We start from the raw sequence: 20922 nt of genomic DNA on the forward strand, positions 1-20922 counted from the left end.
ATCTTCTTTCTTTTCCCTCCTTTTCTCCCTCTCTCTTCCTTTTTCTTCTACCCCTCACTTCTAGGATAGAGAAATGTTACCCTAGAAATCAAAAAATCCATGGTATCTAGGTATTTAAAAGTTTAGCAATTACAAAAATAATTAGAATGGAGAATGGTGATTTTGTTAGGAAGAAAAATGTAACACATTTGCTTTATAACAGCTCAGTATTTGAGTACTTGCCTAGCATTTGGCAAGCCCTGGGTTCAATCCCCAGTGCCATCTAGAAACAGATTTTTAAAAAAAGGCAAAAAATATCATTTTGGAAAATGGTTTCAGAAACCTGGAAGAATTTATGACATAGGATTTTTGCCACCATAAAAATGCATTCAGAACATAGTAATTATGAAACTAAATTGATTCAGTAGTAGTTTGGTTGGCATGTTAGGCAGGGTTCTTAAGGTCACTGAGCTTCTGCATGAGCTCAAACTGTTTCCTTGAGTCTGCAGCTGATAGCTGTGCCTCACACACAGGTATCTGGATGTGTCTTTCTGGCTCCTTTGTAGGACTTGATTTTGCATTTCACAGAAGTGACCAATCAGAGGTAACCTCTATTTAAGCCTAGATATATACTATGCCCTTGCCATGTAATACTTCTAAATGGTTTAAAACATGTTGTTGGATTTTATATAATTTGTTTTAACATAATGACAAAAGTAGTGTCTAGGTGACCTTCCCAGTACAGATTATTTTGACCCACATTTTAATTAAACCTTTTCTAATTAAAGTTTGAACAGATGTTTACATTTTTTTTGTTGTTCATAGGTACAGTTTCTCCTTAGTAAAGTAAAATTAGGGTACAGAGGATATTATTTTTTATTAGTAACCAAGATCTTTCTTTTTCTTTTCTTTCTTCCTTCCATCTCTTTATTTCTCCTTCCTTCCTTTTTTCCTCCCTCCTTCTCTCCTTCTTTTCTTATTTGTGAATTTTGTTTCTTATATATGTCTTCACAAAGTGGCATACTGTAATATAAAAAAAAAATCACAGTGGAAGAAAATGTACTTACTATTTTTTTTTTTTTTTTGGTCCACTTTGTGTCTTACAGAATCTTTGCCAAGAATTAGAAGCAAAATTTTATGAAGGAACTTTCAACTGGGACAGTGTCAAACAGCACGATGCAGCCAGCTTGCTGAAGCTCTTCCTCCGGGAGTTGCCCCAGCCACTGCTCAGTGTGGAGTATCTCAAGGCCTTTCAGACTGTGCAGAGTGAGTGCCCCCTGTCCTGCAGCTGTCCCTGCACCCATGCCACCCATGTGTGTCGTCAGGCTGATATCTGGCCTCACCAAACATGTAACCAGATGTATGTGGCTGGACATATTGACTCACAGATGTCAAGGGTTGATCAAATGCCATATGCTGCTGTCCTTTCCCTTTATAAATATACTTGTCTGAGTAAACAGATAACAGAATGTTCTCTTCAGGCACAGTTTAATTGCCTGGCCTCTGAGCAATACAATGCATTTCATAGCTAAAACCTAGGAAACTTTGTATTTCTCTCCTAATAGGATGAGTCACATAAGATTGCTGATGCATTTTTCTTGCCAAGTGGTAAAAACAATACGTATTAGAAAAGTGGATTAGCAGTTATTATAAAAGCACAAGGAGATGGCGTGGCATCAGTTAGCATTTCCTGAAAACTTCAATTCCGGATTTGTGTGGGTGCATTTTACACCTTCATAGGGTTAGAACCCCACACTTCTGGTGTGTTGACATTTTAAAAAATATATTTTATTTATTTATTTGAGAGACAGAAAGAGGAAGGGCGGGGGGAATGTCAGAGCCTCCGGCCACTGCACATGAACTCCAGATGCATGTACTACCTTGTGCACCTGGCTTACATAGGTCCTGGAGAATTGAACCAGGATCCTTTGGCACTGCAGGCAAATGCCTTAACCACTAAGCCATCTCTCCAGCCACTGGTGTGTTGACTTTTGTGGTGCTGGGAAAGCTCCAAATGAAGGTCAGTAATAGATCTTGATTCCAGGCAGCACAGAGGTCTCACGTGGTTTATGTACTGGAGTGATAGTCCCATTCACTCCTAGAAGTTATTAAGAATGAAAAAACATATCTGGGTGTGGTGGTGCACCCTTTTAAACTCAACACTTGGGAGGTAGAGTTAGAAGGATCGCCTTGAGTTCAAGGCCACCCTGAGACTACCTCGTGAATTCAGGTCAGCCTGGGCTAGAGCAAGACTCTACCTCAAGAAAACAAAATAAAACAAAAAAAAAATGCTGCCACCAAGTTCAAGTAACCATATCTTTAGTTTTCAAACTGGGATACTTTGAGAGCTAAAGAGAATAATAATTACAGAGAACAGTATTGCTGGTCAGAACTATTCTAGGCTATCCTTAAGGTATGTGACATTTTGAAGTTATGTCACATGATTTTCAAAATTTCTAAGGTAACTATGAACTTTGCTACTTGCTACTTAAAGTATGTTTTTCTTAATAGGTTTCTTCTTTAAGTAGAAGGCATACATTTCCTATACATGGACCAAGCAATGTTGGCATGATTCCAAATGGCCATGGATGTTGGGTGTTAATGATAATAATGCCTCTCATAGAAATTTAGATTTATTGAACACCTGTTGTGTTCCAGGCTCTGTTTATTGGAAAGAATAGACTCTCCCCTTCCATGTATTTTCTTCCCTTGCCATTAAAAGAAACACACTTGACTTTTAGAGGCATCCTTGACACTACATCATGGAAAGTCCAATCTGTGTCTTTTCACTGGGGACTAATTACCACACAGAAGTTAAAATTATTTCCAAAGCACTGTTGTATGTCTACAAACATAAGGCTGCTTGTCATGTGATCATAGTTGTAAGTGAGCATCCTGAGAGAGAGGAAGCTCTTAGCAACTGCCTCAGCTGATCTCCGGCAAATGCTCTCTCCATGAGTCTGGCTGTTTGGGCATTGTGTCTTACATTTCACTGTAATATTTATGCCACATAACTTTTTTTTCTTTTCTTGAGAAATGAAAAGGAAAGTGTTCCATACAGAAAATAGTTGAGATTTATTTCATCTGTCTGCAGATCTTCCAACCAAGAAGCAGCAGCTCCAGGCTTTGAACCTTCTGGTCATCCTCCTACCTGATGCAAACAGAGACATGCTGAAGGTCAGCTGGCTAATTTACAGTTTACATTCAATATTTCCTAGAACACTGCAGAGTAATTGTTCAGTATTTGTTGCAAAACACTGTGATGTTTATTTAGGAAACAATAAGGAAGAGCTAAAATGTAAAAGACCTGCTTTTCAGGATAGAGTGAGAGAAAGTCTTTCACTATTAATCTTTTAGGCTGCTTATGTTCTTAATATTAATTGGGACATTTTCTTTTCATTGTTGTATTTTTTTTTTTCAAGGTAGGGTCTCACTCTAGCCCAGGCTGACCTGGAATTCACTATGGAGTCTCAGGGTGGCTTCGAACTCATGGCGATCCCCCTACCTCTGCCTCCCAAGGGCTGGGATTAAAAACGTGTGCCACCACACCCGGCTAACATTGTTGTATTCTTGAGACAGGGTCTTTCTATGCAGTTTTAACTGGCATTAGCCTTGTGATGTGTTTCCAGGCATGCACGACTTCTCCCAGTCCTAGGTTTTCTTTATGATACTATTTCTTCTAACAGAACAGGTTCATTTCCTAATGGACATATGGAATGGTTTTGCGTTTTCATCATCATATTTTTAGAAATATTTTATTTATTTGTCAAGGAGACAAGGGGAAGGGAGAATGGGCATGCCACGACCTTCAGCTGTTGTAAACAAACTCCAGATACATGTGACACTTTATGCATCCGGCTTTAAGTGGGTGCTGGGGCATTGAACCTGGGTTGTTAGACTTTGCAGGCAAGCACCTTAACTGCTGAGGCATTGCTCTATCCCCATCCTATTTTTTTTTTTTAATTCTCAAGTATTTAACGTATTAATGAGGCAAAAAAAAGCATTTAAAATGAAAACCCCAAGACTCATCAAATATAATACACTAATCTGAAGATGTTATTTTTTTATAGTTCCAAGTGGTAGAGGCTGAAATAAGTAAGCCACAATAGTCATATGAAGTATTTTGTTAGCTTAAAGTTAGTTCTCTAAGGACTCGAGATTCTGATTTGTATACTGATCGTATTTTATTGTTATTTATGTACGTATACATGCATGTTCATATGTGTGCAAGTGCACATGTGTGTGGGTCTTCATGCATGTGTAGGTGTATAGGCCAGAGGAGCACCTGAGGTGTAAACCTTAGGTGCACTGCCCACCTCCTTTGAGACAGGATCTTGCATTGGCCTGGAGGAAGCTCTTAGTAGCTGCATCAACTGATCACCAGTAAACACCCTCTCAACCACTTAGGCTAGACTTGGCTGGCCACTGAGGGCTCCTTCATTTCTCCCTCCCCAGTGCTGGGATTACAAACACATGCTACCATATGTGGCATTTTTATATGAGTACATGAGATAGAACTCAGGGCCTATGTTTCCAAGGGAAACACTTTTCTAAGCCATCTTTCCACTATTTTTTGTTTGTTTTGTTTTTTGTTGTTTTGAGGTAGGGTTTTACTCTAGCTCAGGCTGACCTAGCATTCACAATGTAGTCTCATGGTGGCCTTGAACTCATGGAGATCCTCCTACCTCTGCCTACCGAGAGCTTGGATTAAAGGCGTGTATCACCATGCCTGGCTGCCATCTTTCCACTCTTGCATCATCATTTGAAGTAATTTGATCTAATATCCACATGACTTTATACAAGGCAATGCATGTATTATCAGAGGGTCTTTTAATCAGAGTATATTGTTTCACACTGATTAATTTTGTTTAATGGCAAAAATTTAAGCAACATCTTAGTACTATACCATTGTAATTCTAGCACTCGGGAGGCTGAAGAAGGAAGATGGTGTGTTCAAGGTCAACCTGCACCTCTTAAAACTTCTTTGAAGATTGGGGGTATTATCTCAGTTGGCAGATTGCCTTCCTAGCCACTAAGCCCTGGGTTAGAGCCAAAGCATTATGTAAACTGTGAGTGTTCATGCCTATAAACTCAAGACCCAAGACATAGAGGCAGATAGATCAAAAAGTTCAAGGCCATGTTTTGCTACACAGCAAGTTCGAGGACAGTCTGGGGTAGGTGATTTCATGTCTAAATAAAATAAAAGAAGGAAGGAAAGGAAAGCCATGTCTTCAAACTATATCATCATGAGTGATAGCTCTTCATAGGTCACAGAATGAATAGTATGACTCAACTTCTAGATGGAGCAGCTTGTGAGAATTATTGGATGGAAACTAGAACATCAGCTATGGAGAACTTCCAGAGAATATTCCCTTTCTTAAGTCAGAAACTAATCTTTGGAGCCAGCAGTAGGTTTGGTTTTGATTTTTGAGATAGGCCAGCCCTGGGGAAAGTTCCATTCAAGTACAGCCTGGGCAGGGTGGCCAGAGGGGTGTGGAGCTTGTGGCCAACACTGGCTCAGGACAGAGTGAAGCTGACTTCCCTCCTGTCTTCTGTTGGCCAGTTGTATCCTTAACACACAGCCTCCACCACCCAGAAACAGAGAGGAACATCCTTCACTCAGGGAAAAGTACTTGTGTGCATGACAGCCTGGGGAATGAGCTACATAAAAGGGGAACTGAAAGACGCAGGAATTAAAAAATATGCTCTCACTTGAATTCAGCTAGGTTTTGGAGGAAACACATTATGTTGTGGTTGTGACTGGGTGAGACTGGTCTAGAACTCTCCTTTGGACTTGTCCTTCAATGTCACATGCACATTCTTTTCACAATTCTGTTTAAAAATATTTTGTCAAAAATGTTAAGATACTGCCGCGCTCTGCATGTACTGCCGCGCTCTGCATGTACTGGCGAAATAAGCAAGGGTGATGTTTTCCTGTGAACCGGATACCAGCACAAAGGGGAAGGAGATCAACGCAGAGAAAAATCAACTCCTACCAAAGCAGAGAGCCAGAGCCTCAGAGGCCCCCAACACCTCAGCACTGAAGCAGACCAAAAATGAACCCAACATGGCTCAGGGAAATTTTGTGGAAGAGGGGGCGGAAAGAATGTCAGAGTCACATGTTTGGTCATGATTTGCAGAGACATTTATCATACCAATAACTGGGGGCTAACTCCACAATGCACGACCCATTTTCATTAACAAGGAGGGTCTAATGGGAAGGGGTAGATCACAGATGAGCCTAAATAATGGTACCAAACTGCCTGTATTTACTGAAAACTAATAAATTAAATTAAAAAAAAATTAAAGGAAAAAAAGAGAAAAAAAATTGGAATTGATGTTATAATCTCAATAAAAGTTTTTTTCTGTTGTTGAAAAAAAAAAAAAAAAGAAGTGAACAAGTAAAGTGAGGATGCCCAAGGGTTTCTGTGCTGATCATTATAGCAGAAGCTAACTCCTTCCTAGGGACATCATCAACCAATATAAAAGGCTTTGGTTTAGAAATGACATTATCAGAAGCTGCTACAAGCCTAATAAAGGGTTTCATGCACCAAAAAACAAAAAAATGTTAAGATAGTTTACTTTTCTTGCATATGAATTTCTAGAAGTATAATTTTATTATTAAAAGAAAAGTAGTTTTTGTTCATACCCTGGGAGATGGTAATCAGTAATTTAATTTTACTTATTTACTTAAGGTTTAATGACTTAATTCACTGGTTTTGATGAAAATTTCAAACTATAATTTTAATAATAAAAGCATTGTAAAAGGTATACAACCACCATAAATTTATAAAATGCCCATTATACCTGTGAAAGGGAAGGGAAACTCCATTGTATTACAACTTCAGGATGTATAACATGGAGTTCTCCTCTTCCCTTCCTCATTTAGCCCTTGCAGTTGTCCTTCAGCTGTCTTCTAGAGAATAGCAATCTGTGCAGGGCTTGTATAGGACATAATTACAGCAAAGGCCAGGGTTGGCCGTATATCCCAGCACAAACATAAAGTGATAGATGTCCTTGGGCAAGCTGTTTCCTCAAAAAATCACTTTTTTTCTTGCATTGTACACTTGGACCATTGAACATATTTACTTTTGATTGAGAGTTATAGTAAAGACTGGTTTTTAGGAATCAAGAAAGGACCATGTTAATATGATTATACACATTTATTCCTCTTAAATGTTTTTCATTATATACATTATCTCAATCCTTGCAAGCTGGTAGTGTTCCTACTTTATAGAAGAAACAAATATTTAAGAGTAGAGATGTAAGGGCTGGACAGATGGCTTAGTGGTTAACTTGTTTGCCTGTAAAGCCTAAGGGCCTAGGTTCGACTCCCCAGGACCCACGTAAGCCAGATACACATGGTGGTACAAGTGTCTGGAGTTCATTTACAGTGGCTAAAGGCCCTGGCATGCCTGTTTTTTCTTGCTCTTTCCCTCCCTTCCTTCCTCTCTCTCTCTCTCCTTCTCCTACAAATAAATAAAAGAGTAGAGGTATAAAAGTATATACTTTATGACAACCTATCACTAATACGTGACTATACTGACTTCTCAAACATGGACGTTCAGGAGGTTCAACCTTTAAGACCAGACCCTTCACATATAGCTTACAGCTGGTTAAACAATGGGCAGTTCTACAAGGTAGATGAAAATACTGCATGCAGTTTTTAGTATCATGAGCTGGGCTAAATAATTTTTACTTATTCATTGTATATCTTATTTCTCCTCCCTTCCTTCCCCTCCCTTTTCTCTAGTATTCTGATAGTAATATTTTGAATAGTCTTATTGCATACAGACATTGTATATAGACATCATAGTTAAAATAATTCCTAGTCTTTTATCCTTTTAAAGAGATACAATGGTTTCTAAACAATTCTCATGTCTGTATAATAAAATTATTTATTTTCCAAGCTTCAATTAGTCTTTTGTCCTCATTTGAGAACATTGTGTTTCAGTGTAACACTGTGCTTAGATCTCAGTTTAGCTTCTGAGATAGCTTTCAGCTCCAGATATTAGATCCGTAAATGTTACTGTTATATAGCAAGGTTTTCTCTTTTGTTTGGGTCAGTGTCTGAGGATTGCAACTAAATTAGTTTTAATTAAATTACAGTGAAATTTCTTGCAACATCACCCTATTGTATGTAGAGGATTTTTTTTCTTGAATTTCCCCCCCCCCTTTTTTGGTACAGCTTATTTGCTCTTTTTAACATAGACATTTTAGGCAAAATATGAAAATGTGATTCTTTTACCAGCTTATAGAGTCCAGGAATAGAAACCACACAGATCTGCAATTAAATGGGATGATTATGGAGTCTGTCTCTAGGAAGGATTAAGTATGATGATCTCTAAAATGTGCTTAATATGTTCCTTACTCATGGAGAGCATCAAATACCTGTGCAGTCATTGTTATTACAGACAAAGTCAGCTTACATTAAAAGGCAAGAGAAGAACTTGAAGCCTTAAGCCCTATCATGGAAGGCTGACCTATGCTGCTGGTGGCTTCTGTGGTGGGGAGCTCAGAGGACACAGCAAGTGTTGACGGCCGAGGTAGAAGGGGAGCATCAAGCCAGACAAGACTGAGCCTGGCTGCTGCAAAGTTCCCTGTCATTCATTCTTTCTATTTTTCCACTGTCTTCTAGCTGATGGGTCTCAATACCCCTCCCTTTTCATCACAATTATCTTCTTATTTAGATTCCATTCCAACCAGCTATGGAGTCCATTTTTAAAATTTTTTTGTAATTTCTAGAGATAATTACTTCCTGAATCAAATGAATGTGTGATATTTTAAACTACTTTTCAGTGCTCCACAGCTCTTTTAGGCTTAGAGGCTCAGGCAATCTCCACTGGTCTCTCTGCCACCTCTGATGTGACCTCTCTGTCCCAGTGACCAGGTCCATGGCCCTGGGTAGAAGTGAAGCACCTCTCTGGGCCTCTCTTCCTCACAGAGAAGCATTGCTTGTTAAGGTGGATAGTTGACTGGTATTATGTTTAGCTATATGTATATATATGTATGTATATATATGCATATATGTTTGTATGTATTATTTTGTTTTAAACTACATTTTAAATTATTTATCTGAGAGGCATATATATATATATATATATATATATATATATATATATATATATATATATATGGATAGAGAGAGAGAGAGAGAGAATGGGCACTCCAGGGCCTCCAGCCACTGGAAATGAACTCTAGACACATGCACCATCTTGTGCATCTGGCTTATGTGGATAGTGGGGAGTTGAAATTGAGTCCTTAGGCTTTGCAGTCAAGCAACTTAATCACTAAGCCATCTCTCCACCCTAGCTTATGTTTTAAATGACATAAAGTTCCAATGTGCTGTCACGGGTTACTGTCTTGTCTCCATATACAACACAAACCTTGGTCATTTTTGTTGCAGGCCCTGCTTGAATTTCTCCAAAGAGTCATAGATAATAAAGAGAAAAATAAAATGACAGTTATGAATGTAGCAATGGTCATGGCCCCGAATCTCTTTATGTGTCATACACTGGGTTTGAAGTCTAACGAGCAGCGTGAATTTGTAATGGCAGCTGGGACAGCGAATACTATGCACTTATTGATCAAATACCAGACGCTTCTATGGACAGTAAGTATATTTGTAAAATAATTGTTAGGTTAGTGTGCACAGTAATAGGATTCGTGATTGCATTTCATTCCACTGTGCTCTCAGCCACCACCCTTTCTTTCCTCCACGTCCACTGCTACTTCCCTTCCTCACCCAAGCCTCCCTTCTGCTTTCTTATTGCATATATTCCATTTTCTTGCTTTCTCCCCCTTCTTAAGATCTTTCTTCCCTCTCACAATCCCTTTTCTAATTTCATGTCCTGTGCACACACAACATCTATATGCCACATATACACACACATATACACACACATATACACACACATATACATATACATATACATATACACATATGTATAACTTTAAGTTAGGCTTCACATATAAGAGATAATGTGGGCTGGAAAGACAGCTTAGTGGTTAAGGAGCTTACCTGCAAAGCCTAAAAACCCTGGTTTGATTCCCCAGTAGCCACGTCAGCCAGATGTACAAGGTGGTACATGCATCTGGAGTTGGTTTGTACTGGCTGGAGGCCCTAGTGTGCCCATTCTCTCTCTCTCTCTCAAATAATAATTAAAATATTTTTTTAATGTGCAGTTCTTATTTTTAAGCTTCATTAAAAGCTCTTATTTCCTAGCATAGTGGTTCATAGTGATTTTGAACATAATTTTGGCAACTTGATATTAAAATATGGCTGGAGAGATGGCTCAGAAGTTAAGGCACTTTCCTACAAAACCTAATGCCAATGCTTTCAGCTGCTACAAAGGAGAACTCCACACACATGTGCCACCTTGTGAATCTGGCTTTCATGGGTCATGGAGTATGGAACCAGGGTCCTTTGGCTTTGCAGACAAGCGCCTTAATTGCTAAGCCATCTCTCTAGCCCCTACATTTCTATTTTTTTTAAATAAAAATTTTTAATCATGAAATCACATCAAGCAAATATGCCTTATAAGAAGTACTTATTTAGTTACATCTGCCCATTTTCCCATTTCTCTCAAGATTCAGGCCTTCTGCCTTTTTAAAAGCTTATCCTGGATTTGCTTCAGACCTTTTAGTTATTATTTTTTTTTTCACAGAACTGTTACTTAAAGGGACAAGCTCACTTTGCACCCTGATTGCTGAGAAGACTTGAGCATGGTCCTATTTTACCCTTATTTTAAGCTTGAGTTTTGACAGATAATCAGAGATTGTGATAGATAAAGGACTTAGTTGATTAAGATATCATTTTCCAGTGAAATTTATAGTTTTTCAGAGAGGCATTTAGAAAAATGAACTATTGAAATTCCAAGCAAAATTATTAAATATTTCAAACTATTTGAACCCTCTAATATTAATTTATTTAAAAAAATTATTATATCTTATTCTGAGGTCTTTTTATGTTCTATATAATGGCAAGTGATGTAGATAATTTCAGGTTAAAAAAAAAAATCTATGTCCAGTTATCCAGTCTTTCTCTTTGAAATGAAACATTATTTCATGGCTGCATTTTAATAATATAGAATATTTTGTTTTTAATATGATTACTAAGGATAAATTTCTCCTGGAATATCTCACTAACAAATTATTGTATTTGTTTATTGGTGAGTTTGTCTGTCTTCTCTGACAGTAAAGGCTATCTGGTTTTTGAATAGATTAGCTAGAGGAGCAGTAGAGAGGTGACTATTAAAGGGACAAACTGAGGTCTCCTTGAGGGCATTCAGTGTTGACCTCTGTGGAATGGAAGAAACCTGTAAGTATGTCCTTGAACTTCACAGAGCCCCTTTTGGGCCCTTATACCATGGGTGATAGGTTAGCACCATGTGACTGCTCTGTATTCCTTCTAAGTAAACAAGTGATGCATTTCATTTTCACAGAGTTAGGGAATAGTGTATTTAGGTGTCATGGTCTTAAGAAATAAAACTATTACTCTTCTTTAATTGAAACAAAACCACTTATTCTATAGTTGAAAATGATGCCACGTCTTTTTCTTCCCCAGATTCCCAAGTTTATTGTAAACCAAGTGAGAAAACAGAACATTGAAAATCATAAAAAGGATAGGAAAGCCATGAAGAAATTGTTGAAGAAAATGGCTTATGACCGAGAGAAATATGAAAAGCAGGATAAGACTACAAATGATGTAAGTAAATCTTGAAGAGGTGTATTGTGTGTGATTTCCGTGTTTTCACTGGGTGGCTCTCTCCCACTTACCAGGCCTTACTGGCCACTACTTGCTTACTGGGTACTATTCCAAGTAAAAAGGTATCAGTGATTGTACTTATAAGAACGAATACTGAGAGTTGATCAGGTGTGGGAACCAGTATGTGGTTTGTAATGGGGAGCAAAGCAATATAACATGAGAATATTAAATATACACATGCACAGACACACACACACACACACACACACACACACACACGTGACTCTGGCAATGTCTAGATGCCCGCTGATTAATGTATAGTGAGTGAAATTTCCCATACATGAACCACTTCTTTTTACCCATAAAATGGAGAAAAATAACCCACTCAAGTAATACAGTGATGATTTTGTTGGGTTGAGGATCAATGCTTATATCTAAATAAGCATTGAAAGGTTCTTAGTTTAATCTGAAGAATTTTCAGTTATGTTGTTAAGAAAAATATTAAGATGTTAAAAAAATCCAACAGGGTTTTCAAATGACTATAAGAATATATTAAGAACCAGTTTTACTATAATGCAATGTGCATTAAAATATACTAATGAATTGAGTTACCCCAGTTCTAGAAGAGGATGTTGAAAGAAAAGGGTTTTCTATTGTTCTACTTAAGTGAAGACACCCCTCCCCACACCCGCCAAAGTTGTTCAGTTTCATGCTGACATCTTGTGGAAGGATATGAAAATGCATTCATCAGCCTTTGTCTGATTTGGCTCCTTTTGCTTGCTTAGAGATCCCAAAATTATATTCAAAATTTTTAGCCTAAATTTGTTTATGGCTGTCACCTTTAAATAAATAACATTTTCTTGGTATTATAAAAATTTTAAATCAATTTTAAGTATCTTTGAAATATATAAGCTATAGTAAAGGGATATTATAAATGTTTATATTTCTTTGAGTAAGGTCTTAATATTATTATCATAAAGCTTTAAAGGATTTCTAAGATTTTTTGTTTTTTGGCTTAACTTTAGGATACTATTACCTCAAACATGATCATAAGGAAGGGACTATGTTTTGCTTTGTATTCCTACTTGCTCATTTTAAGTGATCTAGTCTTTGCCTTTTGTTTTCTACAAAATTCATTTACTTCAACAAAATGCATCTGTATCCCAGATGCCAACCCCCCATTCTATGTTAGGTATTCAAAGTGGGGGGCTTACCTCTCACACCTCCTACGGAAGTAGTAATTCAGAGTTACTTAGATGTGTGTGTGAGATAGAAACCTGCCTAGGGTACTGTGGGCTACAAAACAGGAAATGGAAAGCAAGTAGGTGTTACTCAGACATTACTAGAAGAGGTCCAGCCCGTAGAGGAAGTTACAGGCGTCACAGCCCACTAGAGAGGTCCTGGCATTTTGGCCTTGCAATTTGGTTGAAAAAATTTAATCAATTTCCAGCATTTATTTTTCAAGTTGCTGTCATTTTCTTAGATTCACATACACAGCAAAAAGTAATGAATAACAAATGTATGAACAGAATGAAGTTCAGTTGTGTGTACATGTGTCTTCTGGCACAGGTATCCCTAAGTTGCCAGAAGTGAAAGGCTAGGTGAATGCAGTTTTGTTTGCTGTATCTTTTGACAACTTGGGTGTTAGGGTGCAAGTCCCTTGGCAGTAGTGGTCTCCTTCAGCTGGATGGCCATTGCCTGGACCATCATAGCTGGGCCCTTTGAGTAGGTCACAAGCAACACCACCCCCAGAATCACTTGAATTTCCATCTCAGAACTACAGGGCAGGATACTGCCTGGGATTTTTTTTCATTTGTTAAATAGTTACTGTGTGTACCCATTGCATACATGGTATTGTTCTTAGGCATTTGAAACAAAGCATTACTGAACAAAAGAGTTGAAAATCACTGTTCCATATGAAGATTACATTCTTTAAGTAAAATAAATGTATTAGTTATGTAATATTTTAATATGTGGCCAATGCCTTAAAAATCATTTTGAAAAGGCAGAAATGGGAAATTAGGAATGAACCTTTTGTAGTATTAACTGGAAAGAGCATGGAGGTCAAGCTATGTCAATCTTAGGAAACTAATTCCAGGCAAAGGACATAGTCTTGCAAAACCATAAGGCAAGAGCTTGCTTGGGGGAGTTTGAGAGCTAGCAAGGTGTAAATGGGTTGGAGTGAAGCCAACCAGCTGAAGGATTGTATGAAAAGAGGTCAGAAGGCCAGTGGAGTGGATCACATGTTCCATTATTAGGAATTTGAATTGAACCGGAATAAAATGGGGTCATTGCAGGGTTTTGAGCCAAAGCACGAAAAATCTATAGGATACTTTAAAGTGGGCTTTTTCATTAAGAATAGATGGTTGGGGTACAGAGATAACAGAGAAATGAGGATGTTCTTAGAACCAAGGTGACAAAGAGGTATGGCTCAGACAGAGCAAGGCATGCTCTGGAAGTGGAGGAGTAGCTGGGTTCTGGGTACATTTTGAGGATAAACTCATTGGAATTTGTTGCTGTAAGAGAAAGAAGTCAAGAAGAATGGAATTGATAGGAAAAATGATGATTTCAATATGAGGTCTGTTGAGTGTGAGATGTCTGTGAGACATGTAAGTAGACGGGGCGGGGGGATGTTTGAAGGGAAAAATGGGCAATGCTAAGCAGCCTGAGAGGTGCAGAGAGAGGCAGGAATAATGGCAAAGCAGAAGTAGGGTTCAACCAGGAGTGCGGCTCCTGTTTTATACATGACTGGGAACTGCTGAGGTTGGGGCTCCAGGAGCTCACATTGGATTGACACTTCAGGACAGTCTTAGCAATGGTAAATGAAGAGAAGTTGCTAGGAGTTAATGAGGGTTGTTGGGAGATGCTGGGTACTGTTGTTAGAGGACTAGAACTCTGGAAGAGGTCTTCATGATGACACTGGAGAGAGGTTGGGCTCTGAGTGAGCTTAGAATAGCCCAGCTAGTGGCCCTCATCTTGAGTCCTTGTACATATTAGCAAGGAATTGAAAAGCACAGACTTTGAGGAGGGTGAGTTATAAGAGGTTTGTGGGAGTGGAGACAGAGAAAATATGCAGGAAGACTCGCAAACCAAGAGGAATTCCTCCCCTCTCAGCTTCAGCATGGCCTGGCAGGGAAGGGAGAAAGACCAGAGGAAAAAGCTTTCATACACTTGGAGAAATGGATCAGGTCCATTGATATGAAACTGAGCATCCAATTAGGATGCATGTGTAGCACACAGATTCAGATTCACTGAGTTGAACTTCCACATCAGACATGGTTATGGAGGAAGGGATTTATTGAAGCTTACAAATCCAGGGGAAGTTCCATAATGGCAAGAGAAGTTGGCCTACTTTCACAGGACCAAACACACAGAGAGAAGCACAAGCCTAAAAGCCAAAAGCTACACAGCACAGCACATTTCTGAATATATTGGGGGCCATCTATTCAAACTACAACAGCATGTCATTGCCAAGTCCCAATGTATGTGAAGGATCTTGATTCGTTGTTGGGCCCAGGAGACGTGTTGACTCAGAGAAGGGCCCACCCATGGCTGCTAAACTCTGGAAAACTTCAGGGAAGAATGAAAGTTGTTTCTCCCTTGCCATCTAGGATGAAACTGAATTAGACTGGAGTTTCATCTCACCAGGGTAAAGTATCATTCCTTTCTTTGGCCTGTCCCTAACTGACTAAAAGTAATATACTTTATTCCTAATCTGTATCAATATCATTACCCATGGGACTATATGAATTGAAAAGTACCTTTTGGCAAACACTTGTTGACACGTAGCAACACCCTAAAAACTATGCTTCTTATTTGACAGTTATTTTCTTTACCCTAGCTATACTTAAAAATAGTCCAAGAAGGGTCTGTGGTGATGGTTCAGTCAGTAAGCACTTTCCATGGAAGCGCGAGGGCTGAGATCGTACCCTCAGCACATACATGAGTGATGGGCTAGGCAGGCATGTAATCTCAACACTTGAGAGGTGGAGATAGGTGGATCCCTTTGGCAAGCTGGCGAGCTAGACTAGCCAAATCAGGGAGGTCTGGGTTTAGTGAGATATCTCAATAAATAAGTTGAAGAGCAGTTGAGAAAGGCACCCAACTTCAACCTTTGGCCTTCACATGAGCACACACCTGCAAGCACACACATATGAATATATATACACACTTATATGCATGAAAAACATAGTCTAAGGTATTTGAGGTGGTGAGTTAAATATGTCTAGCATATTCATACAGTGAAGTTTAAAAATCTACAAGTACATTGATATCTAAAGATATTCATATATGAAAACAAGCTAGAAATTAGTAAACATTATACTAAGTTCCTGAGGGATTATGATTTTTTTGAAACACACCCTCAGACTGTCTTCTTTTATGCAAGAGAAAAAGAAGTGGGGGGAGAGAGGGGAGGAGAGGAAGGGAGGGAGGGAGGATTGGTACACCAGGTCCTCCTGCCACTACAGTCAAACTCCAGACATGTGTACCCCCTTGTTCCTGCATGCAACATTGTGCACTTGTGTCATTGGCATCTGGCTTACATGGGACCTACAGAGTCAAACATGAGTCTTTAGGCTTTGCATGCAAGTACCTTAACCACTAAGCCATCTCTCCATCCTCAATGATGATGTTTTTCAGACACAAAGCTAAACATTTTACAAATATATAATATTTATAATGGAATATCTTAACTTTTCTCAGATGAAAGGAGTGGGCATCCATAGTCGTAGGGTTCTCTAGAAAGGAAATAGTGGTGCTGAAATTCGAAACCAACTGTGTGACTTTAGGATCCATGTATTCTTGACTATTGTCCTTTACTTCTTCAGAGATTACAGATTACCCTCTAAAAGGGATGGATACCCATGCCCTACGTTCATTGTCTTGGTACCAGTAATGACACAGACCACCGTTGTTGTAGAATGATTGCTTGGTGGCCCTTAAGTAGTCCTGCCATGGAGACAAGACCCAGATAAAAAGTGAAAGAAGTTTTGCACAAGAGCAAGGAGGATTCACAAGATATTGATACTAGTTGAATGTGAGGAGTTTAGGAGAATAATCATAGATAAACACAGACTTTCTTTGTTGACTTAATGTGCAAAGTAAAGCATTAAGTACAAAGGAATGGATTGGAAATGCAATAACTTTTTTTTAAAATTTTTTTATTTATTTATTTGAGAGCGACAGACACAGAGAGAAAGACAGAGGGAGAGAGAGAGAATGGGCACGCCAGGGCTTCCAGCCTGTGCAAACGAACTCCAGACGCGTGCGCCCCCTTGTGCATCTGGCTAACGTGGGACCTGGGGAACCGAGCCTCGAACCGGGGTCCTTAGGCTTCACAGGCAAGTGCTTAACCACTAAGCCATCTCTCCAGCCCTGCAATAACTCTTTTTAACTTATTTGAGAGAGAGAAAGAAAGAAAGGGTGCCTCAGGGCCTCTAGCCACTGCAAACAAACTCCAGGTGCATGTGCCACCATGTGCATCTGGCCAATGTGGGTACTAGAAAATCAAACCTGGGTCCTTAGCCTTGGCAGACAAACATCTTAACTGCTAAGCCATCTGTCCAGCCCTACAGTAACTTTTGACATCTTGCATGGCTGTGTGATAGCTGCCACATGGAAATGAAGTTCGGGGAGTACCCAGGACTGCAGGCTCGCTTTAGGATTAGCCTAATTGTTGTAGTCGAGACCATAGAGTGTGTCCTATCACACAAGGCGCATGTGTGCAGTGAGAAAGTAGATCTCTGTGGCATGCCAGTGTCTATGTGGTGAGCCCCTGAAGGGAATAAAGGAGTTAATAGAAGAGAGTGAAGAATGCACACTAGGGAACCCAGCCAGGAAGGGCAAACTTACAAAAACCAAGTGCTGCAGGGAGGGAGAGGCAGACAGTGGGTAAAGATCTTGGACGTTCACATTCAGTGGTCCGTTGGAGTGCCCCCAAAGCGCAGCCAGTCACCATCAAAGAAGTAAGACTGGCAAGGATGGAACAATATAAGAGAGCTCAGAGATCATGAAAATTCACCGAGTTTATATATATAGTTCAAATACTTCATATGCTATTAAAGCTAACTGCATAGCATAATCATGTGTTTGTGTCACTAAGATATGCTTGAATTATTAGTTTGAGCCTAATTACCGAATAAAACAAATATTTCTAATGGCTGTAATGTTTTAACTATTTGATACAAATGTAAACATTCCCAAGTACTAATGTCTTATCTGTTATATCATGATGAAATGGGGGAAAATGACATAATTTTAGACCATCAGAAATAACCACTTCCTGATTTTATATCCTTTAACTTGTTGGGATAGCCTTTCTATCTTTCTTTCTGTCTCTGCCCGTCTCTCACGCGCACTGTAAACCCACACACACTCGAAGTCACAGGACTGAGGACGTAGCTGCGGACGCCAGTGCATGTGATAGGTCCTCTTCTCTTTCTTGGCTTCAGTTCCTTTTATAAAATGATGAAATAGGATAACATTGATAGTTTTTAACCATTAATCAGAAGTTTGCAATAGAAGCATATGTAGCATAATTCAAAAACAAAACAAAACAAAACCCCAAAAGCATGACTAAGCCACTCTTTGGTCCAGTGAGAATCTCCTAGGGTATGTAGTACTTACAAGTAGAAGGGCATTTTCCTCCTCAATTTGGTACAAGTATATTCACCTAAGTATTTAATTATATGATAGATTTATTTATTCATTCCACTTATTTATTTGCAAGGAGAGAGAAAGAGAGAATATGGGCATGCCAGGGCCTCCAGCAGCTGCAAATGAACTCCAGATGCATGTATCACTGCATCTGGCTTTATGTGGGTACTGGAGAATCAAACCCAGATGGTTAGGCTTTGCAAGCAAGCACCGTAACTACCAAACCATTTTTGCAACCCCAATAGACTTTGTTTTGAAGGGGACTGGGTTTCAAACCCAGGGCCTCATGCATGCTACGTAGGCAGATGAGTTACCATAGAGCTATATCCCAGTTTGTATCTTTAGAAGCAAACACTCAAATAGAAGCAATAAATGGACCCCTGCACCAAATACATATTTTTTTTTGGCTCTAGTTCCATCCTGTTTTCCACATCTCCCCCGACCCCAACACCTTTTCATATTTTTAGAGAAATCAGACATCCAGTATTTCATCTGTGATGACCTTAGACTACATCTCTGTCTTGTGAGAATGTAGGGAGAGGGGCTTTGCAGCTCACCCAGTTCTGAGTTGCTGAATCTCTTGGGCTGTACATTCTAATGTAGGCGTTGGTTTCTGTGGTCTTTCCTCTGCCACTCTGGCTTTCCTCCAAGAGGGAGGCTGCACTCTTGTGAGAGTGCGTGGTCTCAGAGAGATGGTGGGAGTGTGAACTACACCATCTTGCTCACCACTTGTGAGCTCATTGATCCAGGAAACAAAATCTCTCATGGTGCTGTTAACTTTAGGAGGAATTCTGTATGGCCTAGTGCCACACAGTGATTTCACGTGGAGGAACTCAAGTTTTGGAATGTTTGTAAGATTTTTCCAAAAGCTCTAGAATAGTCTTATGAGGGTTTCATGCTTAGGAACTTGGATAAAAAGTTTCTTGCTGCTGCCAAAGGATCTGGAATTTGCTGTGCCATGTAGACTTGAGTGGTTTGTGGGCACATTCACATGCTCGAACCACAGCACACTTCCACATACCCCCTTGGTTTCATTTAGCAGCCCTTGCCACGTAACATCGCCACAGGTATCATCTCAGTATTCTGCTTTGGGTCTGAAAATGGATTAACTTGGAGACCCATGTGGAAAATGAAATTAAAACGTCAAGTACAAAATCTTGTTTCTTTCTGATTATTAATAGTTCATAAAATATGTAAAAAGAAAACTATCAGAATGTTGTGAAGTGATGACTGACTTCAAGTTGTTCAATGCCCTTCTTTAAAGTTCTCTGCATCTATGAGTTGGATAAATGGTTAAGGCACTGTGATAACACAAACAACATTAGAGTCAGACCACAGATAGTTCAAAGCAGTAGAGGATCCCATCTACACATATCATCCATTATCCTCTATCATCAGTTCAGACCAGGCTGATTGGTGTGCTGTTTATTTTAAAAAGAAATACCTTACTAAAATACCCTTATTTAATTTTATAAGATGAGTATTATATCTGAGCTTTGTTTTAAGTAAGTTCCATTTTTAATTTGCTGCTTTAAAGATAAAAGGGTTTTCTACAGCCTTAAACATTTAAATGGACTTTTGATGAAATAAAAAGAAATTCATGTCTCTTCTAAAGGTTTTACCATAAATTTTTAGAGTATAAAAATACAAGGACTGGGCTGGAGAGATGGCTTAGTGGCTAAGCGCTTGCCTGTGAAGCCTAAGGACCCCGGTTCGAGGCTCGGTTCCCCAGGTCCCACGTTAGCCAGATGCACAAGGGGGCGCACGCATCTGGAGTTCGTTAGCAGAGGCTGGAAGCCCTGGCGTGCCCATTCTTTCTCTCTCCCTCTATCTGTCTTTCTCTCTGTGTCTGTCGCTCTCAAATAAATAAATAAATTTAAAAAAAATATGTTAAAAAAAAATACAAGGAGTACAGTATTTACATCTGACAAAAAGAAAAACCCCACAGGAATCATAGATTATTTAAGCAAACAGGAAATAAAATAATATTTCTTAAACTACACTTTAGTTTGATATATAAACTATGTGAGATCATTTTCTGTTACAATGGTCTTTGCATATATAAATTAACATTCTACATTATTTTTTAAGTTCTTATTGGTTTATAAGAGGAGAAGGAGGGAGGGGGAAAGGAGGGGGGGGGAGAGAGAGAGAGAGAGAGAGAGAGAGAGAGAGGGTGAGAGAATGAGAATGAGCATGCCAGGGCCTCTGGCTCCTGCACACTAACTCCAGCATGCATCATTCTGTGCATCTAGCTTGTTGCAGTCAGGTTCACATTGTTGGTAGAAATCACCTGACCAAGAACAGCTTTTGGGGAAAAAAAAAAGGATTTATTTTGGCTTACAGACTCAAGGGGAAGTTCCATGATGGCAGGGAAGATGATGGCATGGGCAGAGGGTGGACATCACCCCCTGGCCAACATAAGGTGAACCATAGCAATAGGAGAGTGTGCCAAACCCTGGCATAGGGAAACTGGCTATAATACCCATAAACCTGCCCCCAACAATACACTGTCTCCATGAGGCATTAATTCCCAAATCTCCATCAGCTGGGAACCTAGCATTCAGAACATGTTTATG

At 39.3% G+C, this 20922-nt stretch overlaps 1 protein-coding gene across 2 annotated transcripts in view; it reads left to right on the forward strand.

Moving 5' to 3' along the window:
* The window catches only part of Arhgap18 (Rho GTPase activating protein 18), a 163100-nt gene that overhangs the window by 129288 nt on the left and 12890 nt on the right, over positions 1-20922 (forward strand). For both annotated transcript variants that reach the window (XM_004651216.3, XM_045159220.1), the window contains exons 9-12: positions 1086-1245; positions 3074-3156; positions 9386-9592; positions 11546-11686. In XM_004651216.3, the coding sequence (XP_004651273.1) occupies positions 1086-1245; positions 3074-3156; positions 9386-9592; positions 11546-11686 (591 nt within the window). The remainder of the gene's footprint in view (positions 1-1085; positions 1246-3073; positions 3157-9385; positions 9593-11545; positions 11687-20922) is intronic.

Source organism: Jaculus jaculus, chromosome 9 (assembly GCF_020740685.1).
Source record: "Jaculus jaculus isolate mJacJac1 chromosome 9, mJacJac1.mat.Y.cur, whole genome shotgun sequence".
In the NCBI taxonomy this organism is placed as follows: Eukaryota; Metazoa; Chordata; class Mammalia; order Rodentia; family Dipodidae; genus Jaculus; species Jaculus jaculus.